Source organism: Saccopteryx leptura, chromosome 5 (genome assembly GCF_036850995.1).
Source record: "Saccopteryx leptura isolate mSacLep1 chromosome 5, mSacLep1_pri_phased_curated, whole genome shotgun sequence".
Taxonomy (NCBI): Eukaryota; Metazoa; Chordata; class Mammalia; order Chiroptera; family Emballonuridae; genus Saccopteryx; species Saccopteryx leptura.
The window spans coordinates 219970014-219997068 of NC_089507.1; the positions used below are offsets into that span (position 1 = coordinate 219970014).

Consider the following 27055-nt stretch of genomic DNA (forward strand, 5'->3'; position numbering starts at 1 on the left):
GGAGCTCAGTGTCACATCCTGGGGTGTTAGCCCAGAGCACAGGGTCCCCTCCATGACCTCCATGCCCAAAGGCGGGTCAAGGGGAAGAAACAGCCAAACGCTGGCTGAGTTGGGGTGAGTCCCTTCCCCCCTTGGGGGTCTCGGGGGACACGGGTGGCCCCCTGCTCCCGGCCCTGGTCCGTCGGCCACCGGGCTCCGGGTTCACCATAACCAGATTCGCCTGAAGCAGGGACGGAGCGCTAATCCCACTGCAAGGAGCTGAGGCACGCTGGGTACAGAGCCAGACGTCCACGGGGAGCCGGGCACCGACTCTGCCGGCGGACGGTGATTCGAAAGCGGGAGGAACAGGATGTTTGCTAAACCGCCCACACAATTACATGGCAGAACAACACTGGGAATCGTGGGGCCGGGATTCAGCTGCTGGCCGTGGCGGGCACACAGGCGGGCACGGAGAAGGGCACACAGCCCCCAGGCCCAGCTGGGCTTCAGCTGCACGTGGGGGGGGCACTGCTCTTTCTAAACAGTGTCTGAAGCCCGGTGTGTTCCTGCTCGGGACTCTCGCCCGAGGGCACAGCGTGTCCCGGATTTGCAGGACCCCGCTGTCCCACAGCGGAGGGATTTTGAACGACTGCCTGGATATACATACACCCTCAGCCCTGTGCAGCCCCTGGAGGAGGTGGGGAGGGTGCTTGATCAGGACCAGGTCCCCAAGCTTCCCTGGCGTGGCGGGGAGCATGCTCTCCGTGGCTGGACTCTGTCCAGAGCACCTGCGAAGCCTCCCAGACATTTTGTGCTGAGGGAGTTGGCAGCACTTGGATCTCTTGGACTCAGATTTAGTGCCCGACACCTTAGCAAACGGCTCAGCAAACCCGGTCCTGTCAGCTCGTATCCGAGTGGCGGCAGCCGGTGTCGATGAACGGGGAGCCAACCCTCTAGACAGACGTGGTCACAAGCGAGAAAGCAATCACTGTCCCAGTGTGAAGTGTGGGTGGGCTGTGGTCTCAGGCTGTTAGGTGACCACTGAGCTTCCTTCTTGCCCCCAGTCTTGCCTCACCCACGGGGGTGAGGGCCGCGTCCCAGGGACTGGAGTCCACGCCCTTGCTCCTGCTAACTGCTCTGACGCTTGTCCTTGCCAAAGATTTTTTAACACCCCCCCTTTGCTGCTACTGGGCAGATGTCCCACTGATCTGAACACGGTCGTGGCTTTCTAGCCAGCAGATACTTAAAAACACGGCAAATAGGCCCGCACCCTCAGTGGCCTGCCTCTCTGTGCAGACGGCTTCCACGCAGTTCTGAGAGGTGCTGGCATGGCCGAAAAGCGACTGTCCACCCAGCCGCTGCGTCCGGAGCAGATAACAAGCCCCACCACCCACCCAAACTGTCGGCCACGGCCGGGCTTTCCCCCAGTGCCCATCCTGTGTCCTGCCCCTCCTGGAGGACACCTCCTCGGGCATAAGTGGAGGGGGTGGACAGGCACGTTGGGAAGGCCCTTTTCCTAATCTGATTGAGGGTCTCCCAGCAGCCGGGCTGGTGCCAGAGCCTCAGTCCAGCCAGGAGCAGACAGGATGTGGCTACAGAGGGGCTTCTGTCCTGCCAAGTTCGCGCTCAAGCTGTGGCCTCTGTGCCAATGGCACTCCCCGGTGTGTGTGTGTGTGTGGTGGGGGAGACACCCTTGTATGAGGGCTGGAGGGGGGCGGGTTCCTGCAGAGATCACAGGCTGCCCACCTGCCCCTCACCAGAGGACAGGAAGGGTCTGGGGATGCAGTGGAGTAGCTTTTGCTTCTGGCTGGCTTGGTCCCTCTCTGCCCGTCCCAGGTCCCCTCCCCCAACCCAGACCCCTCTCCACCGGGGCAGCCCCGGCTGGTGTGACGGTCACTGTCCGTGGTGCTGAATCCCGAGCCTCCTGGGACTTGAGCATTCTCTCTCTCTCTGCACCGAGTCCACAGGAACTCTGGGGCAGCCGCTCCCTGACGCTGCAGACAAACCAGAGGGGAGCCCAGCGACCGGGTGAAGCAGAGGCTGGAAGGAGAGAGAGGTGGACAGAGGTTCGGCTCGGAGAGGTCACCAAAGAGTAGAAGTTACTCTCAAAAATTTGCAGTTACCGGCCCTGGCCGGTTGGCTCAGCGGTAGAGTGTCGGCCTAGCGTGCGGAGGACCCGGGTTCGATTCCCGGCCAGGGCACACAGGAGAAGCGCCCATTTGCTTCTCCACCCCCCCCCCCTTCCTCTCTGTCTCTCTCTTCCCCTCCCGCAGCCAAGGCTCCATTGGAGCAAAGATGGCCCGGGCGCTGGGGATGGCTCTGTGGCCTCTGCCTCAGGCGCTAGAGTGGCTCTGGTCTCGGCAGAGCTTCGCCCCTGGTGGGCGTGCCGGGTGGATCCCGGTCGGGCGCATGCGGGAGTCTGTCTGACTGTCTCTCCCTGTTTCCAGCTTCAGAAAAATGAAAAAAAAAAAATTTGCAGTTACCTCCCCCCTCAAAATTGTCCCCTCTGGGAAGCTGGGGGTGGCAAGCACTCAGCAAAGCTTCGCTGATAAGGACGAGTCCCTCGCCCTGGTCTGGCTGCCACCCGTGCCCTGCACGCTCCTTGCCCTTGTCCTCTCTGCTGTAGACTGGCCCGAGATGTATGAAAGGAGCGTTCCGCCGTGGCTCCGACCGAGTCTGGGCTCAGAGCCCGGTCCGCATTTGTTCTTCTGTAAAAACGAGGATGCCAGTAGCTCCCGCCTCGCAGACTTGAAGAGCCTGTTCACTGTGGTGACAGGGGAGCTCTGAGTGTGGCGTCTAACTCGTAGAAAGCACCCCGTTCCTGGTTAGCTAGAGGCTGCGTGCCAGCTGGAAAGGGGGAAGGGTTGAGAACAGTGTTTTTCAACCACCAGAAATGTTATGCCAACCCACGAAGGAGTTAACCACCCTGGTGTTGCATGAAGATTATAGACCCAATGATCTTAATCAAATTCATGTATGCTCAGAGTGATTTCCGCCTCAGCAGTCCCTGAAATAATACTCCTATTTTCAATGGTCCCCAAACGTAAAAAGGCTGAAAACCACTGGTGTAGAAGCACTTAGTGTCCTTTATTATATTGAGCCCAAATCTGCACATTCGAGCTACCTAATGCCGAGCTGAGACCAAATCCTGTAGAGCTGAGACTCGTGGTCCGAAGCAGCTATGTTCAGCCCTAAGCTACACACAACCCTCTGGACCCCTCCCCACGGTGGTCTTTCAGACAATAGGATGACTCACACAGCCCGTCTGTGTCCCTACCCTGTCCTGTCTCCTGGTCCTTCATGTGTGGCTCAGAAATGCCGGAAGTTCTGGGGACATGTGAGGTCCCCGCCCCCGAGCCACACGATGGACTTCTCCTGGGACGCTGGGTCCTCAGCGAGCCCTCCTTGCCGATCCGTCCTGTTTTCTATATGCTTGTCTCTGTGGACCGTGTGTGTCCTGCTGGGCAGCAGACCTTTGGATATGGGGTCCCGGCGGCACCCCGAGCATCCAGGTGCTCATTAGATGAGGGACAACCAAGAACAAAGCCTCACCCTAGACGGTGTTAGCCTCGGGGCATTCTGGGCTGTCCCCTTGAGGGACCCCTGCTCTCTCGACTGTGGCCCACTGAGGTCTGCCACCTGCAGCACCTGCAGCCCAGGGCATCGAGGTGACAAGTGTGTGGTTGTCACGTGACCGTGGGGGCGAGGACCCAGGAACCTGTCACAGCGCACATGCACGGAGGGAGGGGGAGTGAGTGTCCCCAGCTCACGACGGGAGCGTGGCGTCACGGTCTGGATGCATCATCACATCAACCGCCTGGATGTTTGCTTCTCATGCGCAGCTGCATGGCTGTGACTGCGACCATGACACAGCGACTGTGGAATGACTCAGGTCATTGTTCCCACCCTGGAAGCTCCGGGCACTGACTTCATTTCAGCCCTTGGGGGGTCCAAGGAGGGTCCTGTTCCTCCTGCAGTCTGCCGTGGATGTTAGAAGGAGGTGGCCCCCCGTGAGCCCGGGCCTGGCTGGGGCCGGTCGTCTGCTGGGAGGTCCCCCTGCCAGGCCAGCTGAGGGAGAGCCAGCAGTCTCCACCGGGGAGGGTCTGGACAGGAAGCTGTTTCTCGCAGACACTGTTTCCCTAAAAGCTGCTGGGTTTTGCAAACATCCTGAATGGCATTTTGCACCTTCCCACTCACCGCCCGCAGGTGGTGGAGCTGCAAAGCGGCTGGAGTCTGGAGCCGTCTCTTTACCAAAACACACATGGAGATTAGGGAGAAACAGCCGCATTCGACACCAGGGATCGGTCCTCAGGAGGGTAGGATGAGGCGGCAACCGTCTCAGCGAGAACCCCTCGGCTGACCAGAGAGAGGGCCCGGGGCCAGGGGTCAGGGGCCAGGCTGCCGGCCTCTGAGTCGGGGCCCTCACCTGCCAGGCCTGCCCACACCAGTTTGCAGGCATGCTGCTGCGGTCAGGAAGCCAGCCCTGTCCTCCAAGCAGACCCACGGCTCACCCCACTGACCCTAAACACGCACTTTCTTCTTCATGGTTCGGCTACTTCTCTCTGTCTTCCTCACAAACCTGCAGAGGGCAGAGACTGGGCGGGGGCGGGGGCGGGGGCGGGGGCGGGGGTGGGGGTGGGGTGTAGTCCTAGGAACATCGGGAGAGCGAGCAGGAATTTCTCACCAGCTGAAACAAGTTATGTCCCATCACTAAATTTTATGGCAAAACTTTAAACAGCCATGCCCAAACGACTATTTTTTAAATTCCAACAGTGAAAAAGTCAAGCTTCCCTGATTTCCTCTAGCGGTCCTGCAGTGTATATTTCTGTGTTTTCCATCTTTGCTCCATCTGAATTGGGGGGAGGGGGGTGGGTTAAGGTACAGAGGTGAATTAGCATCCAGGTTTCAGGAATGAACTTGGTTTATCTTAAGGCAGTGGTCTCCCCAACCTTTTATGGGCCACAGACCGGTTTAATGTCAGAAAATATTTTCACGGGACCGGCCTTTAGGGTGGGACAGATAAATGTATCACGTGACCGAGACAAGCGTCAAGAGTGAGTCTTAGACGGATGTCACAGAGAAAATCTGGTCATTTTTTAAAAAATAAAACATTGTTCAGACTTAAATATAAATAACACGGAAATAATGTAAGTTATTTATTCTTTCTCTGTGGACCAGTACCAGGTCTGCGGCCCAGGGGTTGAGGACCACTGTCTTAAGGGATGGGGGAGAAAGGAGTATTTATTTTGCTCAAGAAAAACCAAGTCCAGAAGGGAGGGCTGCAGGCATAGCTGGATCCAGGCGCTGGAACAATATTGTGGCGCTCTGCTGTCACCATGCTGGCTTCTTTCTTAGGCTGATTCTTCCCACAAGCTGCAAAAACAGTGCCAACAGCCACAAAAGCGCTTTTCTGCCCAGCAGGCCCTTGAACAAAAGACCTGCAGCCGGTCCTCCCAGAACGAACATTTTTGGTGTGAGGTGACACGTGACCTGCCTTTCTCCAATGAGGGCCTGCCCAGGTCTTTCACATGTGCTGATTGGCCAGGTCTGGAGAGAGGGCGGGCCGCTGGGTGGAGGGCTGAGCAGCCCCAGGGAGGGGGCAGTGGACGCGAATGGGCAGAGCTAGCAGGTGCTGGGCAGGTGGCCACCCACCTCCTCTGCCCACTTAGGTGCCATCCTGACTGCCTGCGGCCACGTTTCTGGTCTCTCTCCTGCTCTGTCCACTCGTCTCCATGCCAGACTGACCTCACTAAAGTCTATGGTCAGTGTGTTCCCATAGCTGAGGCGGCCGGGCCTCCCAGTCCCACACTGACCCCTTAGTCTGCCTTTCCAGGACTTTCCCAGTGACCTTTAGATATTTTTTTTCATTTGCATTTTAGAATTAGCTTGCGTATTTCCAAGACCCTCTCAGGTTTCACTGGGACAGATGCCTAGACCAGCCTGTGTCCCCTGTGTCCCCTGTGTCCCCTGTGTCTCTGTCCCGGACAGGACGCTGACTTCCCTGCATTGAGCCTCTTTCCCTCCCGGGGTCACACTGCCGCGTTTCCCAGAGATCTTGCACGTGGCCGCCGCGGGCATGTTCCTCTTTGCTTGTTGCCAAGGGCAGGGGCGTGGGGGGGTGGACTACCCCCCTGCTCTGAGAAGGGGGGGCAGAGTGCAGAAAAAAGGGGCTCAGACTGTGAGCCTTGGCAAGAGAAAGCAGACCCCGAGAGTCAGGCACCTCCCTAAATCCGGACGCCCCAGACTCTGTCTTGGTTTCCAGGCTGGAGAGGTGGGGGACGTGGAAGGAAGGCCCCTCCCACCCCCAGGAAGCCAGTGCCGGCCTGAGCCTCCTCCTCATCGCCAAGCCCAGGGCCCAGTGTCTGGTCAGGTGGGCCTACAGGGCCAGGGCCACCGCCCCCCATGCCCAGGACCTCAGAATCAGGGCCCGGACTCCTTCTAGATGCGGGGAGCCCCGCCCTGCCCTGGGGGAGCTTGGGACAGACCCCACACACGGGGCCTCAGCCCTGCCCCGCCCCCAGAGGTGACTATCTGTGCTGCCTGTGCTCAGAGAGGCGAAGCATTTACAACGTTTTGACGTTTAAAATCTGTGATCTGTGTTGGATACACCCGCTCTGTTTACATGATACCCAGCTGCGGTGACTCACAGAGAAGCGGTTTGTCTTCTGGGCCTGGGCCCAGCGTCCCCCTGCACCCTCCCCACGACCCTGTCCGGCCCTCAGCCCGGCCGGGAGCCCCAGAAGCCTTCCCAGAGCTACCCCTCAGCCCACGTCCGCACTTCCTCGTCCTGTGGCAGGGGGGGGGGTGGGACTCCAAACTGAAAGCAGTGACACTGAGGGAGGGGACGCCCCCCCCCCATGTCGGAGCCTGCTCCCTCGCCTGGGAGACCTGGGAGAGGAGGGAGCCTGGCAGGTGGGCAGCCCGCCTGGACAAGGCCGTCCTCCCGGGGACCGGGCGGCCTTCTCCAGCCTGTTTGTCCCGTGGTTTAGTGAAGCCAATGGACCTGGGCGCAAGCTGGGGCCCCGTGGGAGTGGGTGAGACCTGGGGAGGCCTCAGCCAGCGCCCTGGGGCAAGCGGGAGCGGAACCCGCCCACATCAGGAAACGCTGGCGCCTCCCGGCAGCCGCCTGGGTCTCCGTGGCCGCTGCCCACGTGGGCAGGACAGAGCTGTGAGGGTCCTCACCCGGGTGAGAGCGTCACCGTCGGGCTGTCGAGGGGCCTGCTCTGCGCTCAGGGCTGCGGGCGACCCCAGGTGAGCAGGTGGCCGGAGGGCGGCCTGGGACTGACCGCCCGGGCTGCGGCCAGCGCTCCAGGCAGCACCAAAGAGCCTCCTTCAACCTGAAGTTCAAAATGAGCATGAAGAGCAGCACAACAGGACCGACGGACGGAGACGAGGCCACTGCGTCCCAGGTACACTGCCGTGTCGTCGAGCGGGGGCATCGGGACGAGACGTGATGACGAGAAGGTTCCGGAAGGGAATAAGAGGTCCAGGTGGCTTTGAGCCACTCCAGGCTGCTGGGCAGCGACCTGGGAGCCCCCTCAGGGCCATGTGCCGCCCCCCTCCTTCCCGCTGGTCCACAGCCCCTCACCGCTCAGTGGTCCCCTGCTCTGGGGTGAGACCCAGCACCCCCCACTTCCAGAAGGTCATAACCCTCTGGCTGAGCAGGTATCTGCAAAGGCCGGTGTCAGAGGGCCTCGTCAAGTCCAGGTCCAGCCGTTTCTGAGCCGGTGATCCCGGCAAGCCCCTCGGCCTCTTCGAGACGTGGCTTCCCCAGACGCAGAGGGACGTGGAGGAGAGAGGTGTGGATAGGAGCCACTTTTCAAAGTGCTGAGAGGCAGCTGGGGGGACAGGGTCAGGGTTTGTGTCCAAGGGCTGGGCTCGGCCATCCTGGCTGTGTCCAGACCTGGGAACGTAGAGCCTGTCCCTTGGCCACAGCCGGGACACCCCCGAATCTGCCTTTGCGTTGTCTGCGGGCTGCACCCAGTGCAGAGGGCTCCCCCATGTGCCAGACAGGCTGCGAAGCCTTTCCGAGCCAGGAGCTGGGAGCAGGCGGAGGTCAAGTCTGGGGATGGCCTGACCAGGTGGTGGCACAGTGGATAGAGCATCAGACTGGGATGCGGAAGGACCCAGGTTCGAGACCCCGAGGTCTCCAGCTTGAGCGCGGGCTCATCTGGCTTGAGCAAAGAGCTCACCAGCTTAGACCCAAGGTCGCTGGCTCCAATAGGGGGTTACTCGGTCTGTTGAAGGCCCACGGTCAAGGCACATATGAGAAAGCAATCAATGAACAACTAAGAAGTCGCAACTCGCAACAAGAAACTGATGATTGATGATTCTCATCTCTCTCTGTTCCCGTCTGTCTGTCCCTGTCTATCTCTGCCTCTGTAAAAAAAAAAAAAAAAAAAAAAAGTCTGGGGATGGGAGCCTGTGTCCGGCGGGTCACTGCACTGACCAGATGCCTCCCGCATCCTGGGTCCTAGACTCCCCCCGTCGGCGGGTCTGACGGGCCACCCTCCTCTCTCTCTCCGCAGGTCAACACCTTCATGTCTTTCGTGTTCCCCATGGTGCTCATCTCCGTCCTTAACACCATCATCGCCAACAAGCTGACCGTCATGGTCCGCCAGGCGGACGAGCAGGGCCAGGCGTGCCCGGCAGGGGACAAGCACAGCTCGTTCAGCATGACCGTCGAGCCGGGCAGGGTCCAGGCCCTGCGCCACGGCGTCCGGGTCTTACGTACGTAACCCCGGGTCCCCTCTGAGGGGCGGGGGCGGCCAAGGGTCAGCAAAGCAGTGAGGGCTACACCCCTCGAACTGGGCAATGTTTAAAGACCTGTGAGTGGGGGCCTGTCAGGGCCGAGACTCAGAGGGCTGGCTCCACCGAGGCCTGTGCTGCTCCTCGCTGTATCCATTCATCCGTCCGTCCCTCTGTCCATTCATTCTTCCATCCGTCTGTCCACACACTCACTCCTTCTCTCCTGGGTCAGTCGTTCCCTCAGCCAACCACCCGTGCACCCACTCAGCAAGTCTCCTGAGCGCCAACTCTGGGTCAGGCGGCTTCCCCTCCAGGGGGCGGCAGGAGCAGGGGCCACCCCGACATAGCAGGGAAAACACAGGCCACACCAGGGCACAAAAACACGCACGTCACTGACGTTCAGACCGGGGTGAGCGTGAGAAAGAAAATAAAGCCCTGACCCGGCAGCCGGGAAAGGCTGTCTGAGGGAGCGCCATCCCGCTGAGACCAGCAACAGGGCTGCTGGCCGCGGGCACAGCCGTGCAAAGGCCCTGGGGTGATGGAACCTGGTGAGAAAGCTGGCTGGTGCTGAGTGGAATCACGTCCCTGTCACGGAGCCTAAGGTGCTCAAGGCCCATCCATGTAGCGTCAGCCGTGGAATTGCCAGGGGTGGCTCTTTTTTTTTTTTTTTTTTTTAATTTTTGGAAGAACTGCCATACTGTTGTATATTTTTGTGTAAGGTAGGAGTCCAACTTCACCCTTCTGCGTGGATGTCCAGTTTTCCCAGCACCACTTGCTACAAGGGCTGTCCTTTCCCCAGGGAATGGTCTTGACCCCGGGTCACGAGTCCCCCAACCGTAGACGGGAAAGTCTGTTTCTAGGCTCTGTGTTCTGTCTGTCCCATTGATCCATGTCTGTCTTTCTGTCTTTTTTTATATTGATTTTAATTTATTGTGTTTACATAGATTCTAGTGTCGCCCCGAATGCATCCCCCCTCCCCCGAATTCCCCTCAACATCTCCCTTGCCCCCCTCCCCATAGTGCCCTCCCCCTTCCCTCCAGGTTTACCCCATCCTCTCATCCCCCTTCCCTCTGTTCTCTTTTCCTCTGGTCCCTGTGATCCCTTCTCTGTCTCAGTTCCGTTCCTCAGTCTCTGTGTCTGTCTTTCTGTCTGCACCGCTCTGTGTGCTGCTGCCGCTTTGTGGCGAGTTTCGAAACCGGGAAGTGGAGTCCTCCAGCTTCGTTCTTCTTTTTCAAGATCGTTTTGTCCATTCAGGGTCCCTGGAAATTTAGGGTGGGGTTTTCTTCTGTTTCTACAAGAAATGTCGCCAGGTTGTTGGTAGAGACTGCGTGGGACTCTGTGCTTGGCTTTGGGGGGGCACGGACGTGTTCACGGCGTTCGGTCGTCCGGTCCATGGACACGGGACGCTACCCTGACCGCCCTGAGGCCCCGTCCCCTGTCCCCTGTCCCCTGTCCCCTGTCCCCGTCCCTCAGGTGCCGTGGTCATCGCCTTCGTGGTCTGCTGGCTGCCCTACCACGTGCGACGCCTCATGTTCTGCTACATCTCAGACGAGCAGTGGACCCCGTGAGTGCTGGGGGGCCGCGGTGGGAGTGTGCCCCCCTAACCACGTGGGCCTGGGGAGGTGCCGAGAGAAGCAGCTCAGGGCAGGGGTGCAGACCGGGTGTCCCCCCCAGCGGGCCCTCGGGTACAGCTGTGACCAGGCCGGAGGGGCGGGCTGAAGGAGACCATGGAGCAGGGGTCCCCAAACTTTTTACACAGGGGGCCAGTTCACTGTCCCTCAGACCGTTGGAGGGCCGGACTATAAAAATAACTATGAACAAATCCCTATACACACTGCACATATCTTATTTTAAAGTAAAAAACAAAATGGGGGCCCTGGCTGGTTGGCTCAGCGGTAGAGCGTCGGCCTGGAGTGTGGGAGACCCGGGTTCGATTCCCGGTCAGGGCACACAGGAGAAGCGCCCATTTGCTTCTCCACCCCTCCCCCCCTCCTTCCTCTCTGTCTCTCTCTTCCCCTCCCGCAGCCAAGGCTCCATTGGAGCAAAGATGGCCCGGGCGCTGGGGATGGCTCCTTGGCCTCTGCCCCAGGCGCTGGAGTGGCTCTGGTTGTGGCAGAGCAACGCCCTGGAGGGGCAGAGCATCGCCCCCTGGTGGGCGTGCCGGGTGGATCCCGGTCGGGTGCATGCGGGAGTCTGTCTGACTGTCTCTCCCCGTTTCCAGCTTCAGGAAAAAAAACAAAAAACCAAAACAGGTCCTACCTAGGAGAGTGCGCGCTGAGACAGGGATGGGGGGGAGCTGGTGGGTGGATGGGGGGGCAGCTGGTGGGCGGATGGCAGGGAGGACGCCAGGGGACGGGGAGCCATGCCCATGCTAGGACACTTCCCAGCAGACGCAGCCTCAGGCCCCGTGTGAGCTCCGTCCTGCAGAGCAGGGCTCCCAGGTCCAGGGGTCCCCAGTTTTTCAGAGTGATGAGAGCTGTCGGAAGGACTAATCCAGGATAGATGGATGAGAAGTTACAGGAGGGAGCCCCAAATCAAGGGTTTTTGAGACTTAGGGCTGCCGGATGCTGATGTAAGCAGTCTGGTGAGGGAGTGAGATCCCCATGGGTGGAAGCAAACAAATCCAGGGTGAGGGGCACAGCTGCCCTAGCCATCCGGTGGAGGCCAGGACCAGCTGAACTCCGCAGCCCTGGGATTCTGATCCCCAGAGGGGTAGGTGGGGCTGCTGCCGAGAGAGATAGGGACCCCAGGGCTACGTGGAGCAGCCACACCCTGCTTGTCACTCAGCTCAGCTGACAGGTGCCCAGGCGGGACTGTGATCAGAACTTCCCATGTCTCGGGAGAAGCCAGAACTTGAAGCTGATTGGGACACTTGTTTCACATCAGAGAAAATGTTGAAGTCGTCTTTTTGGTTTTTTGTTTGTTTTCTGTTTTGTTTTTATTTTTCCGAAATGAGAAGCAGGGGAGAGACAGACCCCCGCATGCACCCCAACTGGGATCTACCCGGCATGCCCACCAGGGGGCGATGCTCTGCCCAGCTGGGGTGTCGCTCTGTTGCAACCAGAGCCATTCTAGTGCCTGAGGCAGAGGCCAAGGAGCCATCCCCAGCGCCCGGGCCATCTTTGCTCCAGTGGAGCCTTGGCTGCGGGAGGGGAAGAGAGAGACAGAGAGGAAGGAGAGGGGGAGGGGTGGAGAAGCAGATGGGTGCTTCTCCTATGTGCCCTGGCCGGGAATCAAACCCAGGTCCCCCGCACGCCAGGCTGATGCTCTACCGCTGAGCCAACTGGCCAGGGCCAATCACAGTCATTTTTTAAATGACCGCCAGTGGCAGCGGGCCCCGGGAAGTGGCCACGCGTGGTCTGAGCGCTCGTTCCTTCCCAGGCTCCTCTACGACTTCTATCACTACTTCTACATGCTGACCAACACCCTCTTCTACATCAGCTCCGCCATCAACCCCATCCTGTACAACCTCGTCTCCGCCAACTTCCGCCAGGCCTTCCTGGCCACCCTGGCCTGCCTCTGCCCGCTGTGTGGACGCAGGAGGAAGAGGCCCACCCTCTCCAGGAAGACCAACAGCGTGTCCAGCAACCACACCTTCTCCAGCAACCTCACCAGGGAGACGTTGTACTAGGGCTGGCAGGGGGCAGGGAGGGGCCTGGCCGGCTGCTGGGCCTCCACCTCCCCCTCCACTCCCTGGAGCCCTCCCTGAGGGTCCGCGGGGGGTCTGTACCGCGGCGTGTGAGGCCCGGGACCCAGCGCCCACGTCCAGGGGCCCCGTTTCCTTCGGCCTCTCCTCTCTCACTCCTCCCTCTTCCCTCTCTTCCCAGCCCTCCCTTCTGGCCTCTTTCAAACTCAGAGAGATTGTTTCTCTTCCTAGACCCAAAAAGAGCCTTTAATGAGGAGAAATTAGTGCTGGGCGAAAGGCAGTCTGATTCCCAGAAGAATGGATGGATGTTTCAGGGAGGAGGAGGGGGAGGCTGGGTTGGCGCTGGGCCCTGGGCAGGGGCCGGGCTGGCAGGACACCACTGTCCTGGTGCCCCGGATGCGAGAGGAGAGGACCCGTGTCCCTCCTGCCTCTGGTCCGGCTCAGGAGCAAGTCAGCGCCTGGTGCAGCAGGGACCCCGGGGGACCCACATCTCCCGGGGTGATTCCTGCGAAGCTTGGATATGTCCTGAAGGCCAGTGCAGGGCAGCCTGGCCTTGCGGGCCACCCTCTCCCTTTTCCCCCTCGCCATGGTGGCAGCGAGGTTCTGCAGGGACACCGCGTGGGACTGTGTGTGTGTGTGTGTGTGTGTGTGTGTGTGTGGTCAGCCTCTCAGTCCTCCATCCTGGCCTCTCGGGTGGGTCATCAGGGCCTGGCCTCTCCGGCACTGACCCAGGTGGCCCAGGCCAGGACAGGGACATACTCTTCCTCTGGCTGGACAGGTCAGCTCCAGCAGCCCAGTGCCCCAAGGCGGGGTTGTGTTGACCGGTCTCTGGCAGCCGCAGGTGAGGAGGAGGAGGGACTGGGGGCCCAGGCAGCACACTGGCTGGCAGCCAGGCGGAGGCCCAGACGTATTTGTCACCGGCCGGCACGCGGAAGCCCGGTCCCAGGCTCCTGGCACACAGAAGAGTAGGCGCCTCCTTGGTCTGTGGGAGCCGGTCTCCCGACAGACAGCATGAGACAGTCTGGCCCCGAGAAGGTCCCCCGGGACAGGAAAGGATGGGTCCTGCACTAGACCAGCCAGGGCGTCGAGGGGCAGAAAGGGCCCAGAAAGCAAGACACAGACACAGGCCTTTTTATAGTCGTCTCTCCCCGGGCGAGGGGCCCGTTTGCCCAGAAGGGAGGCAGCCAAACAGGCAGGCAGGCCACACGGACAGTGTGGACTCAGTCTCCTCATCCATAAATACACAGAACGGGATGCTGTGATATCCATGGTCACTGTGGACCTGGCCACCCTACTGTGCATTGGTGTGTGGCTTGAGCCCGTGAAATCCTTCTCCAAGCCACCGGACCCTTCAATCTACCAAGGACAGGGCTGGGGAGCCGGGCCCCAGCCAGGGCTGGTCGTGACTGTCCCAGAGGACCCGGCCCGGACTGGACAGAGAGACCCGTTCTCTGCAGCGGGGTCAGAGTGGACAGGGGATGGAGACGCCCACCTCCCCGGACCCTCCTGGACGCAGGGGGCATGTCCGTAGCTCCAGTTCTAAGCCCACTTTGCCACTGTCTTTGTGTCCCTGTCTGTGCACTCACGTTAGGTAGGGACACGGAGCCAGTGCCACGTCCAGCCTTCCTCTGCCACCTCGGTTCCCAGCCTCATCCCGCTGTCGTTCCAGAAGCCGGCTCCGTGTGTTGTGTGTGTGTGTGTGGGTCCCTCCTTGGAGTCCAGGCTCCCCTGTGACGGGTCAGTCCTGGTGGCACAACCCCATCGTACCATCTCATACCCACACCGCACCGTACGGCCATTGACAGAACCCCCTGACTCTCTCAATAAAGGAGACGGACCCATGTGACTGGGCTCCGGTGTTGAGGGGCCGTGGGCCTGCGTGCACCTGTCCATCACTTATTCATTCAACACACACTGACGCAGCAGACAGCCCTTCATGGGGGCCTTTCCACCAAAAATGCACAGGCTTTGGTTGTGTCTCCCAGAGGCTGGAGCCTGAGGGCCGGGATCCCCCAGCTCTGTTCCTGTCCACCCCTCCAGAGCGTCGAGCAGCCGTGGAGGAAAGGGGGGGGGTTGTGCAGGAGCAGCCCCTGTGCGTCCCCTCAGGGCCGGGATCCCCCAGCCGTGTTCCTGTCCACCCCTCCAGAGCTTCGAGAAGCCGTGGAGGAAAGGGGGGGTTGTGCAGGAGCAGCCCCTGTGCGTCCCCTCAGGGCCGGGATCCCCCAGCCGTGTTCCTGTCCACCCCTCCAGAGCTTCGAGAAGCCGTGGAGGAAAGGGGGGGTTGTGCAGGAGCAGCCCCTGTGCGTCCCCTCAGGGCCAGGGTCCCCCAGCTGTGTTCCTGTCCACCCCTCCAGAGCTTCGAGAAGCCGTGGAGGAAAGGGGGGGTTGTGCAGGAGCAGCCCCTGTGCGTCCCCTGAGGGCCTGGTGTCAGGGAGCCCAGAGCCCACGCTGGTCCTTCCAGAGCCTCAGTTTCCTAATCTGTGGTCCAGGCACAGGGACCCAGCAGAGCGGTGTGGGATCCCCTGACGCTTGACTTCTGTTCCACACGGACAGTGTGGCCTCAGCAAGGGGACTGAGGGGACAAAGCTGGCCTTTCCCTGAGGGTCAGCAGGTAGGGGGCCTGAGGGCGGGGCATGGGGACACGAATGCTGTCCCCACACACAGCCACTTCTGTCTGCAGCCTCCCACCCGCGGGTGGCCTGGACACCCACCCACAAGAAGTATGTTCTGTCCTGGGGCATCCCCACCTTCTCCCTTTTCCCGCTCCCCCTGCTCTGACTGCAGCAGGGTCCCCAAGGCCGCCCAGGAACGGGGCGTCCAGAAGTAAAGTGTCTTTCCAGCCAGCAAGGCCCTGAGAGAGCCCTCTGTCCTTCCCCCTCGAGTCCCCTGGCCGCCTGGACTCGGCTCAGGGCCTGCTGGGATCAGAACCACCACCAGCAGCAGCAGGTGGAGACCGGTTTCCCAGGCCTCCACTCGCCCTGTGCGAGCAGAGGCTCTGGTGGCCTGGGAGCCTGTACCTGTGACAACCTGTGTGGCCCATGGGGTGCAGGGACCCCCACCCTGTGCCCTTCCCATCCTCCTGTCCATCCGTCCGTCCATCCATCCGTCCATCCATCCATCCATCTATTCATCCGTCCGTCCGTCCATCTGTCCGTCCGTCCATCCATCCATCTATTCATCCGTCCGTCCGTCCATCCATCCGTTCATACATCCATCCGTCCATCCACCCATCCATCCATCCGTCTATCCATCCATCCGTCCGTCCGTCCATCCATCCATCCATCTATCCATCCATCCATCCATCCATCCATCAGCCAGCCAGTCATCATCCACTCATCACTCATTCACCCACCTCCCAGCTGCTCCACGGGGCCCGGCTCTAGCAAACCTGACTCGCCGCCCCATTCTGATTGGCGCAGGGATGAGGCGTGAGGCTCTCCAGCCTCTGGGCTTCTGGGTCACCACCTGCACCCCTACCCCGTCATCAGGGAAGGCTCAAGACTCCCATTTCCTCCAAGGTGTAAGGGACTCCCTGCAAGCTCCAGAAGATGCCCCGACATTTTACAAACACATCCAAAGGAATAAACCTCTAACGGTGGAATTTCAAGCTGGGTCGCAGAGAGAGAAATGGAGGGACAGCGGCAGACAGTCCCAAACCTGCACCACAGCTCAGTGCCACCGTCTCATGAGGCCAGAGCTCTGGGAGAGCCCCTCCACACCGCCTGCAGGTCTTCTGAGCTCGGGTCTCTGCTCCAGCAAGCGGACAGGAGAGGAATCCATCCACCCTCAGAAGGGAGGGCACCTCTGACTCCATTGCCATCGCTGAGCAACAGGAGGGGGGCTTGGGGGAGAATTCCATACAGTTGAAAATAAATTTGAAGGAATAAAAGAAAATTAAAAAACCAGCCATTGACTTGTTGCAGGAGCCCGAGAATAAGGAAAGCTCCCTCACACCCCTCCTTCCCCTCCCTCTGGCCCCCCTCAATTCCCTCTCACTCCACCCCTCCCTCCACTGCCCCCCCCACTCCCCACAATTATGATTTGAATTCCAATTTTTATCAAAACACCATGGAAACCACATCCAGGCTGAGCTTACAAAAGAAACGGGGCTGCTTCGTGGAGAGAAGGGAAGAAGGCCAGGGGCCAGAGTCGGAGCAGGAGGAGTAACGGCGATCTTGGCACGCACACGGGCGCGTGCACGCCCGCCCTGTGCTCCAGCCCCCCGCCCCCGCGCTCCTCACTCCTTGGCCCTGAGAGGTGGCCAGTTCTCAGCCTGCCGGCCAGCTCAGGAAGCAATCCACAGACCACTGGGCACCTGGACGCCGCCCTCCTGATGGCCCAGGCCTCTCCAGTTCCCACCACCCCTTGTTCCTTTGAAATGAAGGGGACATGTGGGGAGCCCTCAGCCAGCCCAGGGCCTGGAGCACACCCCCAGCTCAGTCCCTGCCACCCCTCCTTGGAGCCAAGCCTCACTCACCACAGCCAAGGCTGTCAGTCAGTGGCTGGGCCAGGACCGAGGGCGCAGCCTGGGCCTTGATCCCCCGGAGCCCCAGAGTGGGAGGAAAATCCCGTGGACAGGTTTATCTGAGTCCGTAGGTTTGCTGGACCCCATGGTGCTGGGACTCTGGTGAGCAGGGCGGGGCCCGGGGGCTCTTGTGTGTGTGTGTGGGGGGGGGGGATGTCAGAACGGAATCAGGAAAAAAGACCAAGAGCAGCAGGAGGTTCCCGCTTCTCTCAGGTGCCACCCCTGTGGCCGGAGCAGGACTGACCCAGTGGGAGAGCTGGTGGACCACAGGGCCTGGAGGCTCCTTGGGGACAAGCGGGCAGGGGGTTGGCATTCAGTCCTCCGAGAGCCAGCCCCATCTCGGAGTCGGCCGAGCCCTGCAGCTGAGACCCTGGCGTCCGACAGAGGCCTGGCCAGCACGGCGTCCAGACTGCTGACGACCGTCTGTCCACATCAGTCGCCTCCCCTGGGCACAGATCACCCTTAATCACCTAATGGCTTCTCCCTCCCGGCAGTCGGGCTCCGCTGAGCGGCCCCATCATTCGTCTGCATTAGAAAGTGACGCTTCTGCGAGGCCACCGAGCAGGGATGCCACCACGGCACCGAACTTCCTGACCACAGAGCAGAGTCCTACCTCCTGCCCCCGGGGGGGGGGAGGGGAGAACCCCTTCCATCTGATGGCACGGACCCTGGCTGACCGGAGGTGACCTCAGAGCTGGGATAGGCTGGGCACCTCCCCCCGGGTCCCTGGGACCCACACGCTCCCCACACATCTGATTGCAGTCCCCTCGGGCCACCACACCTGTCCCCGTGGCTCGCTCTGCTAGTTGCGCGTGCTTGTCTGTAACACTCAGCACACTGAGTGAGCATCTCCTGCCTGTGCCAAGCCCGGAAGAAACGGCAGGTGGGGGCTCAGGATGGGAAGTCTCGGCAGCCTCAGTCCAGCCCCTGCCGCCCGAACATCAGGCCCCCTGAGGGGGCCTCCCGGGAGGGAGGCTGGGAAGCTGTCTTTACCTCAGGGGTCCCCAAACTTTTTACACAGGGGGCCAGCTCACTGTCCCCCAGACCATTGGAGGGCCGGACTATAAAAAAAAGTATGAACAAATCCCTATGCACACTGCACATATCTTATTTTAAAGTAAGAAAACAAAACGGGAACAAATACAATATTTAAAATAAAGAACAAGTAAATTTAAATCAACAAACTGACCAGTATTTCAATGGGAACTATGCTCCTTTCACTGACCACCAATAAAAAAGGTGCCCCTTCTAGAAGTGCGGTGGGGGCCGGATAAATGGCCTCAGGGGGCCGCATGTGGCCCGCGGGCCATAGTTTGGGGACCCCTGCTTTACCTGGTGCTTCTGGGGCTCTGCACGGACTGGCCCCTGCTGAGCCTCCCAGCAGTCCCAGGAGACGCCTTCTTCATTGTCCTCCATTTACAAATGGGGGAAGGTCTAAGGAGGCTAGCGTCCCCACACCGACTGACCTCCAGCGCCTTGCTAGTGAGGAAGCCAGCGTCAGTGGGGGCAGGTAGGAAATTAATGGTAAGGTCCATCTTCTACCCTGGTGTCCTGACTCCCTTTCCGTAGCCAGAGCGGCCCTGGCCTCACCTACCCAGAGAACCAAGCAGACAGGAGGCAGATTTTCTTCTGGCCAGGCAGCCATTGTCCCTCTAGGTCACCTCACAAAGGTGACCTTGATGAACCCTGAGCCTCAGAGGTCCTAGACTCGACTGGGATGTCCTGTCCCTGCTGTCCCCCAAAACCTGCTGCAGCACCAACCCCATGTCTGCAGCCCTCACTGTGCCCAACGTCTCCTTAAGTGCATCCCTTTAAGTGGCCCCATGCACCGACCACGACAATGGTGACCGGTGGTAGCTGCATATTTGGAGTGCACCCTCTGTGCTCACCAGCCCTCCCACGATTTTGTCTTTGCTGCAGCCCCAGAGAACAGCTGCTTCACGGGGCACCGAGGCTCCCTGTGCTCTGAGCACCCACCCTCCCGGCTGGCACCTGCCCACTCCCAAGTGCTCAGTGCCAGTTCGTCAAGAGTGCAGCAGGGCTGGCTGGACTCCTCACTGCTGACCCCTACACAGGTCCCAATAGACACTGAAAAAAAAAAAAAGAGTCATGTTAGCTACAAAAAGAGAAAGGGACTCCCCTCCCCTTTTCTCTCAACACTTCCTTTAGAAAATGTGTCATTGTCCATTCTTTCTCAAAGGAGAAGGGTACATTCCTCGGAAAGGTATAGAAATCTTTTCAAAAGCGAAATCAGCCACTGGCCCGCCTGCAACCCCAGACCGGCTTTCTCAAGGACCGGGAGCCAGCTGGGGACTGTCGCCACCAGGAAAGAGGGTGCCCCCTCCCAGCCTGACCGCTGAGGAGTCCTCGCCCCAGACGACCTCCGAGCATAGAGCCGGAAGAGTTTGTTTTCCCTTCGGACAAAGTCGATTAGCTAACACAGATTGTCCCCCTGCCTGATCTCCAGGGGGTGTAGGGCGGCCTGCATGTGACCAGGGCTGCTGGGAAGCCCCCCACTGGAGGATGAGCTGCTGCTGCTCCCCGGGATGGCATGTGCACCCCGGCTGTCTCGCCCCGACTCCAGAAGAGGCTGCGGTCTCCTATTGCCTTTGCCAGTTCTCCCTGCCTCCTGGCTTAACCCAACAGTCCACTCTTCTCTTTCTCCTGTACTTCTGTGGACTTGTTTTTAGTGAGAGCACCCTGACACCCCCACCTGGCACGACCGGCAGTGCCACCGCCCGTCGGGGCGCGAGGGCCGCCTGACTCCACCCGCTGGTTTTCCAGTTGGAAGCAGCTGAGTCGTGGTTTCGACTTTCTTGTGCACTTGTACGCACAGCAGCCTCTCGGGGAACAGGCCTCGTGCCACGGAGAGAGAGGGCACGCACATCCTGAGATGCCGACCCTCCTGCAGACGGGCAGACCCAGCTCCGCACCCACCGCCTCCCTGGACACCCTGCCATCCGCCCTGCCCCCTGGGCAGAGGGGGGTGTGAGCTGGTGGGCCTCCGTGTCATCACCTCCAGCCTGCCGGCCGCCCCGCAGACACTGGGCTGAGCTCAGGGCTCTTTCAAGGCAAGTGCCCATGGGTGACTTTAAATGACTTTCCATTAATTACTTACCAGGGAGCCCAAAATAGCTTCCCAGCCTCCAAGGCTTTGTAGGCCTGAGGGCCCTGACCCAGATTTAATTTTAAACTTTGTCTTTTTTCTTTTTCTTATTTTTATGTTTTGAACATATATCATTTTCTAACATATGTAATTTTCAAATAAGTAATATATATACAGTGCGCAATGCAAAAGAAGGGTGAGGCCCTGGCCAGTTGGCTCAGTGGTAGAGTGTCGGCCTGGCGTGTGGAGGTCCCGGGTTCGATTCCAGGCCAGGGCACACAGGAGAGGCGCCCATCTGCTTCTCCACCCCTCCTTCTTTCCTTACTCTCTGTGTTTCTCTTCCCCTCCCTCAGCCAAGGCTCCATTGGAGCAAAGATGGCCCGGGCGCTGGGGATGGCTCCTTGGCCTCTGCCTCAGGCGCTAGAGTGGCTCTGGTCGTGACGGAGTGGCGCCCCGGAGGGGCAGAGCGTCGCCCCCTGGTGGACGTGCCGGGTGGATCCCGGTCGGGCACATGCAGGAGTCTGTCTGACTGCCTCCCCGTTTCCAGCTTCAGAAAAATGCAGAAAAAAAAAAAAAAGAGGGGTGAAGTTGATATGCTGGGACCCACCCCACCCCCTGAGTACCTCCTCAGAGGCAGCCCCAGGAGGAGGGCGTCCTGTCCTGGGGAGGGACACACCATGGGCACAGGGACAAGGGTGGACGGCAGCCCTTCTGTTAGCCCCGGGCCCTCTTCCACATCCCCGGAGCTGCCCTGTTACTAGGAAGGCAGCTCAGTGCCCGTAGAGGCGAGGTCCACGCCCCGATCCTGGGAGCCTGGGAGACATGTCCTGTTAGGTGACAGGGCAAAGGGATGTGGCAGATGTGACTAAGGCCACAAGTGTGAAGGTCAGAAGGGTGTCCAGGTGGGCCCAATGAAGTCATATGAACAGTTAAAAGCAGAGAAATTTCTCAGGGGTCTCCGGAGCCAGAGGGGAAGTCAGAGGTTCTCAAGGTGTCAGAAGGACTGCACCGGGCTGAACTGCCTGCCACCCTCTGAGCTACCCGATGAGACAGTCAGAGCTGCGGTGGGAACTGCTACACTGCCTGACCAGGCGGTGGCGCAGTGGATAGAGCGTCCGACTGAGATGCGGAAAGACCCAGGGTCGAGACCCTGGGGTTGCCAGCTTGAGCGCGGGCTCATCTGGCTTGAGCAAAAAGCTCACTAGCATGGACCCAAGGTCACTGGCTCGAGCAGGGGGGTTACTCAGTCTGCTGAAGGCCCGCGGTCATGGCACATATGAGAAAGCAATCAATGAACAACTAAGGTGTCGCAACGAAAAACTGATGATTGATGCTTCTCATCTCTCTCCGTTCCTGTTTGTCCCTGTCTATCCCTCTATCTGACTCTCCCTCTGTCTCTGTAAAAAAAAAAAAAAAAAAAAAAAAAAATTAAAAAAAAGAAACATAATACTTATTAAAAAAAAAAAAAAGAAAGAAACTGCTACACTGTGGTAATTTGTTGCAGCGGCAGTGGGAAATCGATACAGTATCTGCTGCTACAGCTCCTGGTCCCTATTGCCCTATCAATTCAAGCCGGTGTGCTTTTCACAGGCTTTAGCTATTAAGAAAGCTTTGAAATAAGTGCTGGCGAGGACTTGGAGAAAAGGGAACCCTCCTGCACTGCTGGTGGGAATGCAGACTGGTGCAGCCACTGTGGAAAACAGTATGGAGATTCCTCAAAAAATTAAAAATCAAACTGCCTTTTGACCCAGCTGTCCCACTTTTAGGAATATACCCCAAGAACACCGTAGCACAGTTCCAAAAGGAGAAATGCACCCCCATGTTTATAGCAGAAATGCACCCCCATGTTTATAGCAGCATTGTTCACAATAGCGAAGATCTGGAAACAGCCCAAGTGTCCGTCAGTGAACGAGCGAATTAAAAGGCAGTGGTACATATATACAATGGAATAAGAAATGATGACATCAGATCATTTACAACAACATGGATGGACCTTGATAACATTATACTGAGTGAAATAAGTAAATCAGAAAAAACTAAGAACTATATGATTCCATACATAGGTGGGACATAAAAATGAGACTCAGAGACATGGACAAGAAGGTGGTGGTTACCGGGGAGGGGGGAAGGGGGGGAAAGGCATAAAGAAAACCAGATAGAAGGTGACAGAAGACAATCTGACTTTGGGTGATGGGTATGCAACATAATCAAATGTCAAAATAACCTGGAGATGTTTTCTCTGAACATATGTACCCTGATTTATCAATGTCGCCCCATTAAAGTTAATTTTTTTTTAAAAAAAGAAAGCTTTGAGTTGCTATCCCTGCATGTGTGACTCTGCACTCATGCAGAGGAGGATAAACTCCAGTGAGATCTGAGCTCAACCCCTCCCGTGGTCCAGCGGCATACGGTCACCATCCACAGGACAGGGGCACTGGCTCAGCAATGCCAGGAACGCCCAGGGTCCAGCCTGCAGGTGCCGTCTGAGGCTGGGAGTTCTGCGACCATCACCGGCTTTGTTCTGAGCAGGGTGCATCGTGGATCTGAGTGGGAGGCCACCGTGAGGTGGGGCAGGGGCCCCGGCTCCCTGACTGCAGCAGGGAGTAGACAGCTCTGAGCTCCTGAACAGCGTGGTCCTGCAGTCATTCTTTCTTTTTTTTTTTTTTTTTTTTTTTTTTTTTTTTTTTTTTACAGAGACAGAGAGAGAGTCAGAGAGAGGGATAGATAGAGACAGACAGACAGGAACAGAGAGAGATGAGAAGCATCACCTTAGTTGTTCATTGATTGCTTTCTCATATGTGCCTTGACCGTGGGGCTACAGCCGACCGAGTAACCCCTTGCTCAAGCCAGCGACCTTGGGTCCAAGCTGGTGAGTTTTTGCTCAAACCAGATGAGCCTGCACTCAAGCTGGTGACCTCGGGGTCTTGAACCTGGGTCCTCTGCATCCCAGTCCGACGCTCTATCTGCTGCGCCACCACCTGGTCAGGCTGTCCATGGCATTCTGAGTGCTGCTCTCAAGGAAGAAGCTGTAGGGTGGCACTGGCCTGGGGACAGCATGGTCAGCGGTGAGTGGACACAAACTGCAGAACACAGGGACACGCATTCCAGCCTGGTGTGCCCCCAGCTGGGATCCACGCCTCACCCCTCCCTCCCACCGTTGCCTGCTGTGACTGCGGGCCCACCAGTGCACACTTGCTCTGGTCACTGCCTCTGCCAAGCCTTCGGCTGTCTCAGAAGGGACCTTTGTAACCCCAGCATCCAGCTGTGACACAGGCCCGCTCCTTCAGTGACTTGGTTTGTACTCAGATGGGCTGAACATTCCAGGTCCATTTCTTACTCAAATCAAGAGAAAGAGTTTTTGCAGGAAAATGCTCCAGGCGACTTCTCAGTGCACGGGGACCCTTCTAGAGGCTCTGCCTGGCCCAGAGCAGGCTGTGTCAAAGCGTAGGGGGCGTCGTTGGGCCAACATCTTTGCTAGGCTTGTGTGTCCACTGTGCAAAGTTTCCTGGGCTCACCTCATGACAGCTGCTTTCCGATTTGGCGGTCAGCGGAGCCCCAAGCCCCACAGAGGCAGCGGTGGAGGTAGGACAGGGAAGGCTGTGGGGAAACCAAGCGTCAGTTCTTACAGGAAATGGTTCTCAGTGGCTGAGAGTCGGGTGGGTGAGGAAACCGTGGCACATGGACAGGGGAATATTGGCACCGTCCACCAGGACGCTGTGGTGAGGTGAGCAAAGCAGGTCGACCTCCCAGATGGTGCAGTTCTGCACAGGCACCGGCATATATCAACAGGCTGGAGAGGATGGGTGGGTGGATGGCTGGATGGATGGGTAGGTGGGTGAGTGTGTGGTTGGATGGGTGGATGAATGAATGGATGGATGGGGAAGGGGTCTGCAGGACACTACGGATGTTGCAAAACCTGGCTCGGGGGAAGTGTACGGCAGAGGAATTTTATTTCAGAATGACTTTCCCTGCCTATGAAGAGAATGACTGCCCTTTACAAAGAGAGCATTCACTGTTCTCCATGCTGACCCAAAGAACCACTTCCTTTTGTTGTCCGTGCACAAGAAAGCAGAGCTGGCCTTTAGAAACTGAATTAATAGGGAAAGATTCCATCTCTTAAAAATAAATTCAGCCCTCGTTAATCCCCTTGAAGCTGACTTGAGGGCTGAAGCAATTACGAACCCAGGCGTAGCCCCCGTGGCATTTTGAGACATTTTGAAGTTGTAATTGCGCCAGGGATCTGCGAGATCCAAGGAGAAGAGAATGACAGTGGGAAGCCAGGCTGACGCCCACCCTCGGACGGGCGTGTAAAAGCCCTCATCTTTAATAACTAGAACGGGTGGGGTGGGGGAGTGGGAGAGAGCATCTCTGAGACAGGGGTATTGCTGGAGTTGGCTCAGAGTCATCTTGGGGGGCAGGGGTCTTCAAAGCTGGCATCAATAAAACCCCAACCTCTAGATAACCAAGGGTCTCCTCCTTGCCCCTGGGGCTGAGCCACATTGAGCCAAGAAGCTGAGACTAAGTCCCCATCATTGTGACCACGTTGCCTGCATGGTCACACCCGAGAGCCACCCTCTCGCTGAGGACAGAGCACCCTGCCTGCAGTAGGGCCCCCTTGCCTGGCAGGCTCCTGTACCTTACCCTAATCTCCGCCACCCTCAGCAGCGCCACCCCTTCTGGAGAAGGGGCTTCCTGCAAACTGGTCCACAGGCTCTCTGGGGGGCCATGGGATGGAGGGAGGAGGAACTGGGTCAGTCCTGGCATCCCACATAGTGGACGAGTTACCCAGTATTCCTGTGCCTTGGTTTCCCCAATGCAAAGGGGGAAACAGTCATGGCCATTGGCACAAAATAACCAACAGCCCCTTCTCTCGGCTTGGTCCCTGCCGTCTCAGTGAGGCCATCGGCTCTCCCAGCCACCATTTACCAGCTGGACAAAGGCCCGTCCAGCAGGACCTGGCGCTAATGACAAAGGGCTGTGCCCAAGGACCTGGAAGGCTATTCCACAAAATAACTGGAAAATGAAAAGATTTAAAAAAGGAAGCTCAGCCTGGCCCCCTTGTCCACTGCCAGGCGACTTGAGGGCAGTGTTGAAGGTAGTTGGGTTGCATTTCCCACCGTGGTCTTCGCCTCGAGGCCCCTGGAGGGCTGCTTACAACGGTGCTCCCCCCCACAGACTGACTCAGCAGAGGGCAGCTGGGGTGTGTGCTGACATTGCATGCACACACGTGCACATGTGTCTTGGCTGATGCTGGGCTTGCTGGTGAAGGCCGGCTGCACACGCTCGGAGAGCCCGGGCCTGCCAGAACTCAAAATGCGAGAACTGCACCCACCCTCGGGTGGGTCCGGCTGCAAGGGAACAAACCTTCACTTGGTTCCTGCCTGCACGTTTCTGAGGAGCCCCGATTTGGGTCCAAACAGTGAGTGGGAGACGCCACCTAGAGGTGAGATGTGTGAGCTGCAAACCCCGTGCTCGAGCAGAAACCTTGCCTCCCCACCTGGCCGGGCGTGGTGGGTCCCCAGGTGCCTGGAGAGGAGGCTCTCCGCTGGACAAGGGCAAGAACGGGGTGGTGGTGAGCGGAGAGCGAACGTGGCCGAGGAGCAGGGGCCCCGAGGGGTCCAGGGCACACTAAGGAGATTAATAACGGAGAGACCACCCTCTGTTGAGCACTTCCTGGGTGAGGAGCCTGTGCTAAGCGGCCGTGCGTCATCGCGGCCTGGCAGCCACCACTGAGTCCAGTCCCGCTCTGGGCCAGGGCAGAGGAGCACAGGCCAGGCCGGGTCAGAACGCCCAGCCCCCTCGGCTCACATGACAGCTGGTGGTCCTCTGCCCCTGAGCTGCGGGACTGGCCCCACCGGCAGCGCCCTCCACGCGTGGGAAGCCGAGATTCAGGCCCCAGCGAGCTGATCCCGCTTGAGTCCACCGGGCTGTCTGTCCCCGCGGATGAGGCTGACCAGAGCCTGCACCGGCCAGGGATGGCGCCCAGCAGTGCGGCTCCAGCTGTGTACTTTGAAGCCCGAACTGTGTCCGCAGCGTCCAGCAGACAGACGGGCTGGCAGGACAGCCCCGTCTCAGCGCCCTTGCCGGTCCCACCGCGCGCAAGAGGAAACTGAGGCCTCAAGAGGCTCCGCGCCTTGCCCGACGCACCAGCTGGCAGGCCGCAGAGGAAGGGGCCCGGAGCACCGCCCGAGCGTCTACACCCGGCGGGACGCGAAGAGCGCACTGCCAGCGCGTCCCCGGCTCGGACACCTCGGGGCGTGGCCTTTGCTGGGAGTGGGCGTGGCCTCTGCGAGGTGGGGCGGGGCCCTGGAGGCCTTGATTGGTGCTGCCTCACAGTCGACCACCGAGGCCCCGCCCCTGATCAAGACTCCGCCCTTGCCCCGCTCCCGCTGCGGGCCGGGCGCAGACCAGCGGTCAACCCTCCGCCGGGCCCCGTCCCGGTCCTGCGCCGGCCACGCCCCGGCCACGCCCCGGTGCGGACCTGCAGTTAGCGCGCGCCGGGGCCTCGCGCCGGCCCTGCCCCCGCTGCAGCGCGGGTTAACCCTTACGGGCCCGCCTGCTGGTCATCCCGGAGGCCCCTGGCCCCGGCGGCTGGGCCCGGGCTCCTCCCCAGTGCGCGGTAGCCCTTCTGTGCAGCGCTCAGGCCGGAGGTCAGCCAGAGGCAATCGAAGCCCTTTAAAACCCATACTCGTAGAATGGACGGCGACCTGTGTCTTTTTTTCTTCTTAACCGCTTTATAGAGGTGTAATTTGCAATTCCGCCATTTGCAGTCAACGGGGTTCACCCAGAGGGGTGCAGCGATCGCCGCAACCTGCTCTAGAGCGTTTCCACCCCTTTCCCCTAATCGACTCCATTTCCGGAGGTCCGCGAGGTCGGACCGCGCGGCGCCGCAAGGCCAAACCGCCAGGGGCCGCTGCGGGCGCGCGCCGGGACCGGCCCGCCGCTGCGCCTGCGCCGGCGCCGCGCGCGAGCCCGAGCGCCCACCCGCCGAGCGCGCGCCGCCGCGAGTGCGCCTGCGCGGAGCTCGTGGCCCCGCCCGCTCCCGCCGGGG

The 27055-nt window shown here is 59.4% G+C and overlaps 1 protein-coding gene across 1 annotated transcript in view; it reads left to right on the top strand.

The window, feature by feature from the left end:
• The window catches only part of NTSR1 (neurotensin receptor 1), a 29140-nt gene extending 16782 nt beyond the window's left edge, over nucleotides 1-12358 (top strand). The window contains exons 2-4 of the mRNA XM_066386352.1: nucleotides 8508-8709; nucleotides 10201-10291; nucleotides 12109-12358. Of these exons, the coding sequence (XP_066242449.1) occupies nucleotides 8508-8709; nucleotides 10201-10291; nucleotides 12109-12358 (543 nt within the window). The remainder of the gene's footprint in view (nucleotides 1-8507; nucleotides 8710-10200; nucleotides 10292-12108) is intronic.
• The last annotated feature ends 14697 nt before the right edge of the window (nucleotides 12359-27055 follow it).